We start from the raw sequence: 14,568 nt of genomic DNA, 5'->3' as shown, positions 1-14,568 counted from the left end.
ACAATTCAACGAATTAATTTGGTAGACAATCTAATGAATGGATGAATTCAAAATACTTGCAAATATACAACAGATAGCAAATGAGCGATTATTATGAAGCGTATAATTATAATTAGAGCAAATTAAAATATATAAACATATGAACAAATCACAAAATAATACGAAAATTTAACTAAAATGGAAACAAAAACGATTCAACATTCATTCACACCAAACAAAATAATCAACAATAATATTCAAAATGACAATAATAATAACAATGTTTGAATGAAAGAGGGAAAACTAATCGATTATCATTTCACTATTGTGGCAATGCAAAAACTCATTTAAATTTCCATTTTTCAGCTGTCGCATTATGTCGTTTTGCGACTTCCTGTTGCTACTCCAGTTTGCTTCTGCGAGAAATGCCACTTAATTAAATTAATTATGAAAGAAGTGAAAACAAAGCAGAAGACATTATTGGTTATATATGACAACAACAATAATAACTACTACTACTACAACAAATGGCAATCAGTCATCTATAAATATAGCAATAAAAGGCCCAACGTCCAATTAACACCTTCTCTCTACAATTTGACAATAGGCGGCAAATATTTGCTAGCATTCGACGTGGAGCCTCCAGAAGCTGATGATGAATATGATGATGATGACGATGAGAAGGTGCCGACAGACTGAGGGCCAAAGCTGCCGACAGATTGTGTGCCAAAGTTGGCTCCGCCGCCGTTGCCTTGCTGGCCATCCAAAGATCCAATAACAGAGGTAACGGGAGCAATACCTTCATCGGAGACCTGAGTGGTACCACCGAGTTGGTCATATTGGGCTAAAAGTAAAATGACAAATAACAAAAAAAAAAAGAAAGAAAAAGAGACACTCAAACAATGAATCACAATCTCTTGGATGGGCATGGGACTGGCTAGTTTGAATCGATTTTCGTTGAGGGCAATCTCACACTATTATCGACAAAGTTTGAATAAATTTTTGTCAAGTTCATTCGCTTTTGTGATTCTAGTTTGCAAAAATTGCCATTAAAGTCTCATCTGAGTGAGCCATAAATTGATGCTCTATGCAAATGAGACACCATGTCATCGGCTTGTTTTGTTATCACCATCGATGGTGGCTTACCTTGGATGGTGCGCTGAGCATGCTGGGCCTCTTCCTGTGTCTTGTATTTGATGAAGTAGACTTCCGGTTTGCTGGGCTTACTGGGTTGCGTCTCTTGGATGGCGGCTTGCAAGTCCAGAGGATCAGCTTTCTTGGTGAGCACATAAATGATGGTCTTCTCTTCGACCGGAGCCTGATTGATGCGCAAGGCGGTTTTGCTCAAATCTTGAGAGGGGGCTTTAATGAAAACGATGCGATAGTGTTTGCGTGGTGGAGCCTGAGGCAAGGGCTGTTGGTATTGTTGTTGGGCACCTTCTTCGGGAGCAACATGAACATATATGTCCTTAGTTACGGTTGCAGGATTTTGGAACTGTTGTTGATGGTGTTGTTGATAGTTGGGGAATTGGGGTTGTATTTGCTGACCTCCAAAGCTGGATGTGAAAGCGGGTTGCTGTTGAACATTTGGAAATCCAAAGCTTTGCTGTTGCTGCTGTTGGATGGCTTGGGATTGTGTTGTGAATTGTGGGCCTGAGGAAGAAAACTGTTGAGTTGAGCCAATTTGTCCTCCTACTCCTCCCAGTGAGTTTTGCAAATTCGAACTTTTGAGAGCCTCTTGTAGAATAGCACTATGGTTTATAAGACTACTGGGACCACTATTTGAAGTCGATTGTGTGTTGAAGGAAGATCCACCGAATGTCGTAGAACCTTGTTGAGTTTGTTGTTGATAATTGTAGCCTTGGGGAGCTGCCAATGCTGTAGCACATAGGCATATAACCTAAAAAAAAAAATAGTACAGCGGTTATTATGTGAAAACTTTTTCAGCTGTGGCCTAATAGTTAAATGTATTGCAAGGATGTAATATGTATAGGCAAATGCAATTTCTCATTTCTCATATATCAATGAGTAGTGTTCGATTCAAGTCTAAGCTCTATTTCCTCCTTTTTATAGCCTAGTCAATGACGTCCTTTTTCTAGCCTAGTCGGAACAGCGGGTCGCAGTGCGACACTTCTTCGGAGAGAGGTTTTTAAATGCCAAAGGCAAATGTCGCCTTCATTAGGAGGGGATAACTACAGCTGAAAAATGTTCCGATGTTCTCGTCAGGATTCGAACCCAGGCGTCATAGGCGGACATGCAAGACTCTACGTTATGGTGGCCTGTATAGAGTTAACTATTATTATTATACACTATACATTTTGTACCCCTATCACAATGGCGTCTTCGGTTCAAATAGTATACTTTGTTCTACAGCTACTTTGAAGAGGTTGTTTTTTGAATTGGACAGCAGAGTTTCGCTTCTGATTTGTTTTTACGAAGACCTTGTTCGTGTCATGAAAACAAGACTGATTCTTCTCATCTTTCCATGCCTTTAATTTGCCTACGCCATAGGTCTACTCTGGTAAATGAAAAGGCCCTGTTAAAGCGTGGAATAATAAAAGGCGACTCGCTCTCAGGTTTTTTGAGAGGCTTGGTGCGACTCCCATCGAAGAGGAGAGAGACCCTCTTGTTTGATGTCGGGTATTTGCTACAAAGGCTAACGTAAATCAGTCAGTAAAATGACTGACAAGACAGGTTGGATAGAGATGGGTATATACCCATAAAGATATTTGCCCGGCAAATCGGGTAATTACCCGTATGTTTACCCATATATAGCCAAAAGCTGGGTATTTATGATTTCGTTGTTGTCATGAGAATTGCGCCCTCTAGAGGCTCAAGAAGTCAATATCCTAGATCGTTTTATTTGGACAATACTTAGCGCAGTTGTTGGAAGTGATACCAAAACACTACGTGCAAAATTTCATTCAAATAGGACGAGAATAGCGCCCTCTAGAGGCTCAAGAAGTCAAGGTCCAAGATCTGTTTATATGGCAGCTATATCAGGTTTGAACCGATTGAAACCATACTTTGCACAGTTGTTGGATATCATAACGAAACACGTCGTGCAAAATTTCATTCCAATCGGATAAGAATTGCGCCCTCTAGCGGCTCAAGAAATCAAGACCCAAGATCGGTTTATATGGCAGCTATGTCAGGTTATAGACGTATTTAAACCATACTCAGCACAGTTGTTGGAAGTCAAAATAAAACACCTCATGCAAAATTTCAGCCAAATCGGATAAGAATTGTGCCCTCTAGCGGCTTAAGAAGTCAAGATCCCAGATCGGTTTATATGACAGCTTTATAAAAACATGGACCGATATAGCCCTTTTACAATCCCAACCGACCTACACTAATAAAAAGTATTTGTGCAAAATTTCAAGCGGCTAGCTTTACTCCTTCGAAAGTTAGCGTGCTTTCGACAGACAGACGCACCGACGGACATACGGACGGACATGGCTAGATCGGCTTAAAATGTCATAACGATCAAGAATATATATACTTTATGGGGTCTTAGATGAATATTTCGAAGAGTTACAAACAGAATGACGAAATTAGTATACACCCATCCTATGGTGAAGGGTATAAAAAATCTGCCAATGTTAGGTGTTATTGCTTTGTTTAAAATCATACATACAGTGGTAGTATTTATCTTGTCTGCTGTTATCTAAATTTGTTCAAAAACTAGCAAATAATTGAAAATTGGAAAAAATTTACATTGTTTTCTTGTAAAATTGAAAGATTCGATGATATGTAAAAATTTTAAAATTTTTTATTATAGTTTTGAGCTTTTTTGAACTTTTGACCATCTGGAAAAAGCAATAAATGTTTGCTTTTTTAGCAACAAATTACTGCTTTCTCATTTTCTGCTAACTTTCTGCTGTAACAGGAAACATTAAGTGGTTATACTAACAAAATTCTCTGATTATACCTCTGTCGATGTAGAAATTCGGAAGAGAATATGGACTTCGTTGGTTCGACCCAGAGATGATATTGCGAAAAATGTCCTACACTGATATCCGCTATGACAGCAAAGGAAGGGATGCCGATTGAGAATTGGAATCATCTCACTTATCGTGAAATAAGCAAAGGCTTTGGCCAACGATTGAGTTAGATGGAGAGAGCCGTCCGGAATAACATTGCAATTATATCGTCATTTGTAAACCGAACCACAAAATTTTGCACGTGTGTAACAACATTATTAGTGCATTTCATAGAAATCGGTTCTGTTGTAGATATAGCTCCCAACTATATATGTATTGGATGATTTTTACTTCTAGAACATTTGCAAGCACATTTATCACCCGATCTTTTCCACTACGCTTTATTCTGCGACTTCCACAAAAAGTGCAGATTTTGGTCGAAATCGGTTCAGATTTGGCTGAAGCTAAAATATATTCGCCCGATTTGGACTAGTATTGAAATATTTTGGTCATTTGTTTACCGATTCATATCAAAATTGGCACAAAGAATTCTCCTATGACTCCAGGCATTGTTGTTGTATTTCTTAGAAATTGGTTCAAATTTACATATAGCTCCCATATATATATTTGGTCGATTCTGACTAATACGCAATAATTTAGTGATTTGTTAACCGATCCTCACAAAGTTTGGCACGAAGGTTTTTCTAATAACTCTTCGGATGACGGGTGAATTCCATAGAAATCTGTTCAGATTTAGATGTAGCTCCCATATATATGCAACACCCGATTTTCACTTTTAAGGTCTTGGCTAACGCATTTTCAATCGATCTTCTCAAAAATTTACAAAACGATTTACTTTATGGTTCCTACAAGATATAGAAATCAAATTCTAGTTTTGACGTCTTAGCCTGCATACCCAATGTGGTGTAGGGTACCAAAAGGTCGGCTTCGCCTAACTATAACCCGTTCCTACTTGTTTTACTATTGATCATATTTTTATACCCTCCACCAAAGGATGGTCGCATTCTAATTTCGTCATTCCGTTTGTAACACATCGAAATATTGATCTCAGACCCAACAAAGTATATTTATTATTGATCGTCTTGACATTCTAAGTCGATTTAGCCTTGTTCGTCCGTCTGTCGAAAGCACGCCAACTACCGAAGGAGAAAAGTTAGATGCTTGAAATTTTGCACAAAAACTTCTTATTATTGCAGATCTGTTATGATTATAAATGAGCCAAATAAGTCCATGTTTTGGTATAGCTGCATATAAACCGATCTCGGATTTTGTCTTCTTGAGCATCTAGAGGACGGAATTCTTATCCGTATCGGCTAAAATTTCGTATTAGATGTTTTGTTATGACTTCTAATAATTGTGCCAAGTATGGTCCAAATCGGTTTATAACCTGATATAGCTGCCATCTTGAACCTTGGCTTTTTTAGCTTCTGGAGGGCCCAATTTTTAACCGACTTGACTGAAATTTCGTATACGATACTTTGTTATGACTTTCGATGGTTGTGCCAAGTATGTAAACCGATCTCGGATCTTGAATTCTTGAACATTTTAGAGGGCGCAATTTTAGCCCGATTTGGCTGAAATTTTGCACAGTGACTTCTCTTATGACTCGGTCCATAACATGATATAGGTCCCATATAAACTCTTCTCCCGATTTTAGTTCTTGAACCCCTATAGGGCACAATTCTTATCCGATTTGGCTGAAATTTTGTGATCCAAATGGGCTATGATGTAGCTCCAAAAGTATAGCAATTAATTTTTATACCCACCACCGAAGAATGGGGGTATATTCATTTTGTTATTCCGTGTGCAACACATCGAAATATCCATTTGCTACCCTATAAAGTATATAAATATATTCTTGATTAGCATAAGAATTTAAAACGATTCAGCCATGACTGTCCGTCTGTCTGCTACAATCACGCTACAGTCCTTAAAAATAGAGATATTGAGCTGAATATTTGAACCGATTTTTTGTCCATAATCAGGTTAAATTCGAAGATCTTGATATAGCCCCCATATACACCGATCCGCCGATTTAGGGTCTTAGGCCCATAAAAGCCACATTTATTATCCGATTTTGCTAAAATTTGGGACAGTGAGTTGTGTTAGGCCCCTCGACATCCTTGTTTAATTTGACCTAGATCGGTTCAGATTTGGATGTAGCTGTCATATAGACCGATCTCTCCATTTAAGGTTTTGGGCCCATAAATGGCGCATTTATTGTCCGTTGTCGCCGAAACTTGGGGCAGTGAGTTGTGTTAGGCCCTTCAATATCTCTCTTTAATTTGGATCAGATCGGTCCAGATTTGGATATAGCTGCCATATAGACCGATCCTCCGAATTAGGGTCTTAGGCCCATAAAAGCCACATTTATTATCCGATTTTGATTATATTTGGAACAGTGAGTTGTCGTAGGCCTTTCGACACCTTTCTTCAATTTGTCCTAGATCGGTTCAGATTTAGATATAGCTGCCATTTAGACCGATATCTTGATTTAAGGTTTTAGGCCCATAAAGGGCGCATTTATTGGCAGATGTCGCCAAAATTTGGGACAGTGAGCTTAGTTAGGCTCTTCGACGTCCTTCTTCAATTGGGCCCAAATCGGTCCAAGTTTGGATACAGCTGCCATATTGAGCGATACCTCGATTTAAAGGCGCATTTATAATCGGATTTGACTGAAATTTGACACAATGACTTATGTTAGGCCTTTCAACATCCGTGTCGTTTATTGTTCACATCGGTTTATTTTTAGATGTAGCTACTGTACTAATTAATATTTGGTTCAAATCGGAACATATTTTGATATAACTGCTATGGGTCATAGAGCTTAGAGCGGTTGCTAACAAACAGTTTTCTAGCGTGATTTATAAAACCGGAAATTACGCATAACATTTGCAGCACGTGGTGGAAAATCGTACCGCATTTCGAAACCTCTTAAATAAATCTCATATCAAGAGATATGGCCTTCCAAAGTTTAAGCTTGATGATAATCGGGCCCAGCAAAACTATTCAGTGGAGAAATATTATACCTCAAATACCGGCACTATTATTGTGGAGAATGACATTGTTATCTGTGGAATATTTCGGTATTTCTGTATCCGCAATTAACAATTTCAAATAGAGTTGCCAAACCAGGTTAAGTTTTATAAAAATCGTTCTGTAAATATTACTTTTGATCATTGGGAACCATTAAGGTGTCTAGGTATCTTCCATTATAAGAACAAATGCAACAACTATATTCCGTACAACAGCATAGATTTCGTTTGTATTGATCCGATTGTTCAATTCCGTTAGCTCCAATGACTCCTTACCATAAACGAGTTCAATTAAGTTCACAATTGGATAAATCTATAACTGCAACCCGATATCTGTTAATGGAATATATTTCTCTTTTTATACCCTCCACCATAGGATGTGGGTATACTTATTTCGTCTTTCTGCTTGTAACACCTCGAAATATGCGTCTAAGACCCCATAAAGTATATATTTTCTCGATCTACGCGACATTTTATAAGTCGATCTAGCAATGTCCGTCCGTATGTCCATCCGTCCGTCCGTCCGTCCGTCTGTCTGTCGAAAGCACTCTAACATTCGTAGAAGTAAAGCTAACAGCTTGAAATTTCGCACAAATACTTTTTATTAGTGTAGGTCGGTTGGGATTGTAAAAGGGCCAAATCGATCCATGTTTTGATACAGCTGCCATATAAACCGATCTTAGGTATTGACTTCTTGAGCCTCCAGAGGGCGCAATTCTCTTCCGATTTGACTGAAATTTTGAAGGTGGTGTGTTGATATAACTTTCAACAACTGTGCTACGTATGGTTCAAATTGGATTATAACCTGATATAGCTGCCATATAAACCGATCTGGGGTCTTAAGTTCTTCAGCTTTTAGGCGGCGCAATTCTTATCCGATCTGGCTGTAATTTTGCACGTGGTGTTTTGATATCACTTTCAACAACTGTGCTAAGTATGATTCAAATCGGTTCATAGCTTAATATAGCTGCCATATAAACCGATCTTGGATTTTGACTTCTTGAGCTGCTGATCGACGCAATTTCATTCGATTTGGCTGAAATTTTGCATGAAGTGTTTTGTTGTAACTTCCAATAAATGTATTGGGTTGCCCAAAAAGTAATTGCGGATTTTTCATATAGTCGGCGTTGACAAATTTTTTCACAGCTTGTGACTCTGTAATTGCATTCTTTCTTCTGTCAGTTATCAGCTGTTACTTTTAGCTTGCTTTAGAAAAAAAGTGTAAAAAAAGTATATTTGATTAAAGTTCATTCTAAGTTTTATTAAAAATGCATTTACTTTCTTTTAAAAAATCCGCAATTACTTTTTGGGCAACCCAATAATAAGTATAGCGCAAATCGGTACATAACCTGATATAGCTGCCATATAAACCGTTCTGGAATCTTGATTTCTTGAGCCTCTAGAGGGCGGAATTCTTATCCGATTTGGCAGAAATTTTGTACAACGGCTTCTCCCATGACCTTCAACATACGTGTCCAATATGGTCTGAATCGATCTATAGCTTGATACAGCTCCCATATAAACCGATCTCCCGATTTTGCTTCTTGAGCCCCTACAAGGCTCAATTCTTATCCGAATGAAGTGAAATATTACACAATAACTTCTACAATGTTCAGCATTTAATTCAATAATGGTCCGAATCGGACTATAACTTAATATAGCTCCAACAGCATAACATTTCTCATTCATTATTCTTTGTTTGCCTTAAAAGAGATAACGCGCATAGAACTCGACAAATGCGATCCATGGTGGAGGGTATATAAGATTCGGCCCGGCCGAACTTAGCACGCTCTTACTTATTTCGGATTATTTATAACACTAACCAGTACATGATGTACATTGACCCGTTATTTTTCATCTATTCAAATGTTTTGAAGAATCACAGATAAAGCGTTCCAATCACAACGTCAATACAGTTTGGATTTCCACCACTGACAATGTGCTTATTTACATTATCACTCCACTTTTTTGTAAAAATAAGTTTTTAATGTCCATTTCTAGCAAATCAAGACCAAATGGTCGTTTAACACAGTTCATTGACAATCAGTTTTTAAGTTCCGAAAACTCCTTTTCACCAAATTAAATCCACAAATCATTTTATTTAATGATATGATACTCATTTTGAGTTATTATACAACATCACTTTGATAAAGCATACTATCATTATCACTTACTATAAAAGCACGCATTTCGTTAATTTTGAATATCGAAGCAAAATCGAAGTTAATGAATGCCGAAAACTCCAGAAAGTTATGTCAACGATAAAAAGACCCACAACTCTTTTATGACTCCTCACACCGTCTGTGTAGCGCGATTGACAATCAAAAATCAACTAAATGCTAATCAAAACTATTACTTAGCTTTATAAACAAAAATCTGAAATGCAGGCGAGAGGGCTCTGTTCATTCATTTTATGATCGGCCAATATAAATGACCATAGCCCCACAAATACGCACCTTTTGTGGCCAATGGTCAATGTAAGAGAAGAAGAAGCCACAGCCACAGAAGAAGACGATAAAATGCCGATGGTAATGAAAAAGATGAAGTCGTTGCGATCATTAAAAGAAGAGAGGCGACGATTCGGCAAAACTGCCAAACAAACCGCTAAAAAGACATCAACATTTCATTCGTCGTTTTTTGTTTCGAGTTGAAAGGAGAAGTAGATATTTCATTGTAGTTTGGTGATGGTGAACAAAAATAAATTGGGTATTTTTCAGCTTGTCCGGTGTGGAAGCTGGAAACCTTGAAAATAACACGTTAAAGTTGCCATATTTTAAATTGACAAAAACAGGTCATAACAGTTTGTGACAGTTTAAAGTGGTTCTTGAATAGCTGCTATTTTTAAATTGTGGAAAAAAGTCTGCGATCAGTACTAACAAGCTGAGAAGTATTAAAGTCTGTTTGAGAAACACAAAAATGAACAACTTTGGGATGTTAAATAGTAGTCAAAGAAAATACAGTAAATATTGAGGGTATACAAGATTCGGCCCAGCTACAATGGATCGCATTTCACAAGTTATTGAATGACTTTTTCAAAAAAGAAAAGTAATGTACAGATATAAAACTTTCTTGTCGTGCCTGTTAGAAGTCTTACCAATATACAAAGTGCAAAATTCACATCATCCGTTATGGGCAACTTGAGATAGTAATGAAAAGAGATTCGGCCGGGCCGAATCTTATAAACCCCCCACCATGGATCGCATTTGTCGAGTTCTTTGCGCGGTATTTCTTTTAAGGCAAACAAAGAATAATGAATAAGAACTGTTATGCTATTGGAGCTATATCAAGTTATAGTCCGATTCGGACCATAAATGAATTGAATGCTGGACATTGTAGAACTCATTGTGCAATATTTTAGTTCATTCGGATGAGAATTCCGCCTTGTAGGGGCTCAAGAAGCAAAATCGGGAGGTCGGTTTATATGGGAGCTGTATCAAGCTATAGATCGATTCAGACCATAGTTGACACAAGGTCATGGGAGAAGTCGTTGTATAAAATTTCTGACACATCGGATAAGAATTGCGCCCTCTAGAGGCTGAAGAAGTCAAGATTTATATGACAGCTATGTCAGGTTATTTACCGATTTGCGCCATACTTAGCACAGTTATTGGAAGTCGTAGCAAAACATTTCATGCAAAATTTCAGATCGGATAAGAATTGTGGCCTTCAGCGGCTCAAGAAGTCAAGTTTCAAGATCGGTTTATATGGCAGCTACGGTCACGTCAGGAAATAAGTCATTTTGTGCTGGTACTGCCTTTGAGATATTTCGCGCCAATGTGGATATTATATTGGTGTTCTTTTCCCAAATACCTTTCATTGGAGCTGTATATTGCTATGGTCGGTGAATATACCCGGTATGGTGAATTGGTGGTGTATTGGAGTAGCCAAACACTTTGCTTCAAAAGTTGATATCAGATTCATACTCCACTCCCGAAAATCACATTGGAGCTACATATTGCTATAGTCGGTATAAATGTGTGGTTTAGGGGGAGTTTATGAGGTGAGGCGTTCCTGAAACACTTGGTCATGAAACAGACACAGATTTGAGCCCCTTTTTGCCATAATCCACAAATATGTCCAGTTTGAGGGGTATGCAGGGTGGGGGCCACTCACGTACTTACAAACAAACAATAAATTTTTCAATAAACATTTCACTAAGCAAAAGGGGCAAATTTCTCTATCAATCTTCTATCAATAAGTGCAGTCGGATCCAAGTTTTAAACTCAATAATAAGCGGCCTCCTTTTATAGCCGAATCCGAACGGCATGGCATCTTAAAGATCAACAGATCCTCCTGTGTTCATCCCAATATGAGGGTAAAAAGGGTTCTTTACTACCAAAGACCTTTCTGTCCTATTCTATCCTGAACGGGCTTAATATATTATTTCATATTATTCATATATTATTCTTAATTCCTTTTTTTTGGTAGGATAGGGGAGGGGGTTTGCCCTGTGACACGTCCTTTCATTAAGTACAATATATTCTCAGTCATCCTACATGATAGTTTGGCGTTGCATTTATTAGGAGGAGAGTGTCGGCCCCCGACGCTAAGAGCCAAACGACAATTTATTTGAGTCTTTAATGTCGCGATCTACTGTCCTGCTGAACGGTAGGATGTGACCCAAATACTTGAATTCTTATACCAACATTAAATTCGAAATATACTGTCATAGACCTTTCTTTTAATTGGCTAAAGAAAGGTCCTATTGAAGGATATTAAGTGGGTGGATCGGTCTCAGACTCTGTCCTAATTGTGCGTGCCAGATTCGTTGTCAAGTCCCAAAGATTCGATACCCTTTTTTATGTCCGTTTTGGTGGTTTTTTGATTTGGGGAGGCCCCCTAGACACCTTGGACTAAATTCTTATAACAGATGTGTACTCAGTTTCTAAATATCTTTCGTTTAATATCCATATTGTCCCAATTGGTAAAAATGTCCTGTTGAGGGCTTTTGGGTGGTGGGGAGGCGCCTCAGACACCAAAGAATTAATTTTTATATAAGCATTGGACTTTACCTTTAAATAGGTTTCATTTGATACACATATTTTACCAATCGGTAAATTTGTCATGCTGGGGGTTTTTGGATGGTGTGGAGGGCACTCAGACACCAAAAAATACTTTTATGTCTCAGATTTGTATTCTTATTTTTAATACCATTTATTTGATAACCATATTACTCTACTCTCAAATACCTTTCATTTGATACCCATTATGCCCAAATCGGTGAAAGTGTCCTTTTGGGGCTTTTTTGGGGTGGGAAACTTAAGAGTGAAATTTGTATTCCTACTTCGTACTCTACTCTTAAATACCTTTTATTTGATACCCATATTGTCCCAATTAGTGCATATGTCCTTTCGGGTGGGTTTTGGAATGGGCCGTCCCCCCGATTATTTGACACCAAAATTTTTTACCAATTTCGTGTTTTTGGGGTACCATAAGGTGGCATACAGAAATTCGTTTAAATCGATGCACACATCTCCGAGATCTAGCGTTTTTGAAAATTGGGGTTTGGGGGAGGGTCCACCCCCCTTCGGATATCAAAAAATGTAGTACCCTATTTTCAAACTCTACCATCTGTACAAATTTCGTGAAAATCGGTTCAGCCGTTTGCTCTTCGAAAGTTAGCGTGTTTTCGACAGAGAGACGGACAGTCGGAGAGGCGGAGAGGCGGACGGACATGACTAGATCACCTTAAAATGTCATGACGATCAAGAATATATATTCTTTATGGGGTCTTAGATGCATATTTCGAGGTGTTACAAACAGAATGACGAAATTAATATACCCCCATTCTATGGTGGAGGGTATAAAATAAGGAGGCCTTTTTATAAACCACATTTCTAATCATAAACATAGAGCGTATTGTGAATGCAACGATATAGAGTAGAAGATCCAGTGAACTGCTTAGATACAAGCAGCATGTCAATGTAAAGGGGAGATCGGTGGAGACCGCCCACACAAATAGAAGAATCTTTCGATGTCAAGATATACACTATGGCGGTATGCATTGACATCGAAGGGGCTTTAATAGAGCGAGAACCGACATGCTGATACAATCCTTTGACCATTACCGGGTCCTTAGAGACCTAATAAACGATGTGCTTAGGAACAGGTGGAAACTTGTGACATAAAAATAATGGATAAGTTAGCGCAGGTCACATCACAGGGGGGGCATTTTATCGCCACTCCCAAGCGTGACCATCACAAATAACCTATTCACATTCTGACTAAGAACGGATTTGAACCCAAAAGGGTTCAGAACCTACCAGACGATGCTATAGAACTTGTGTGAGGGAGGGATCCGGATCAGTCCACTGGCTCTACAGAAGTGTGATTAGACCAATACTAACTTGTGCCTCTGTAGTTGGCTAGACAACGATGGAAGAAAAAATGTCTTGGCATAAGGGAGGCGGTGAGGACAATAGCTACCAGTGCACTGGACACTATTCTAGATACCCGGCCCATACACATACAGATTGAATATGTGCCGGCCACTGCAGCTATAAATCTCAAGGCGATGTGAGAATGGAAGGAAAGTAACTGGTCAAATTATAGCAGTATAATCGAGGCGACGATAGGAGTCTGGAATAAATAGAAGAATTATTTGTGCTTTCGACAGACTGACGAACAGATGAACAGACGTTCCGACATGAGTAGATGATCTTAAAATATCATGGCGATCATGAATATATGTATACTAGCTGGGCCGGTGTGCTTCGCTACACCCTAAAGTGCCTATTTCAAATTGAATGTTTCTGTTATGAAGCTGAGATGCTCAGATAGCTGATGCCCAGATACGATATGTGTTTATCGTATGTGTTTTCCAAATAAGCCTCACAGGACCTTATTGGATTAAAGTTATTCTAAAATTGGGATTATTATTCGTATTCTACTATCAAAGTTCCTGAGAGTGACTTATATACATACTTACTTTAATTGGCTATGACGGAACATTTGTTCCACTAGCCGAACGTAGAATACCGTTCCATGTGCCTCGATCTTCTGCTCTCATTCTAAAATCTCTGACACCAAGTTTCTAAAATCTCTGACACCACTTTATCTTTTAATCGGGCTTTTCCAAAAGTTAATTTTTATACCCACCACCATAGGATGGGGGTATACTAATTTAGTCATTCCGTTTGTAACACCTAGAAATATTCTTCTAAGATCTCATAAGGTATATATATTCTTGATTGCCTCGACATCCTGAGTCGATCTAGCCATGTCCGTCTGTTGAAATCGAGATTCGAACGCATATGCTAGCCGCTTGAAATTTTCCACGGATTCTTAATACTGATGTAGGTCGTTGGTGATTTCAAATGGACCATGTCGGTTCAGATTTGAATATAGCTCCCATATAAACCAATCTCCCGATTTGACTTCTTAAGCCCACGGAAGTCACAATTTTTGTCCGATTTTTTGCGATTGTCCGAATTTTGTGTGTAGTGTTCTGTTACGACTTGTGCCAAATACGGTCTAAATCAGTCTATAACTTGATAGAGACCATGTAACCCGGTCTCTCGATCATCCTTGTTCGGTTCCTAGAAATTTTAATTTTTGCTGGTTTGACAGAAGTTTGGTATGTAGAATAAAATTATGCCCTTCAACTAAAT

The 14,568-nt window shown here is 38.4% G+C and overlaps 1 protein-coding gene across 1 annotated transcript in view; it reads right to left on the bottom strand.

Annotated features, from left to right (window-relative positions):
• Positions 1-555: 555 nt before the first annotated feature.
• The window catches only part of LOC106083658 (uncharacterized protein DDB_G0285291), a 193,629-nt gene continuing 179,616 nt past the window's right edge, over positions 556-14,568 (bottom strand). The window contains exons 4-5 of the mRNA XM_013246808.2: positions 1,126-1,879; positions 556-823 (exon numbers count right to left, since the gene is read on the bottom strand). Of these exons, the coding sequence (XP_013102262.1) occupies positions 570-823; positions 1,126-1,879 (1,008 nt within the window). The 3' untranslated portion in view covers positions 556-569. The remainder of the gene's footprint in view (positions 824-1,125; positions 1,880-14,568) is intronic.

This window comes from Stomoxys calcitrans, chromosome 2 (assembly GCF_963082655.1).
Source record: "Stomoxys calcitrans chromosome 2, idStoCalc2.1, whole genome shotgun sequence".
In the NCBI taxonomy this organism is placed as follows: Eukaryota; Metazoa; Arthropoda; class Insecta; order Diptera; family Muscidae; genus Stomoxys; species Stomoxys calcitrans.
Note: the sequence above shows the minus strand (reverse complement) of the source record. Positions and strands in the feature narration are given on the sequence as shown.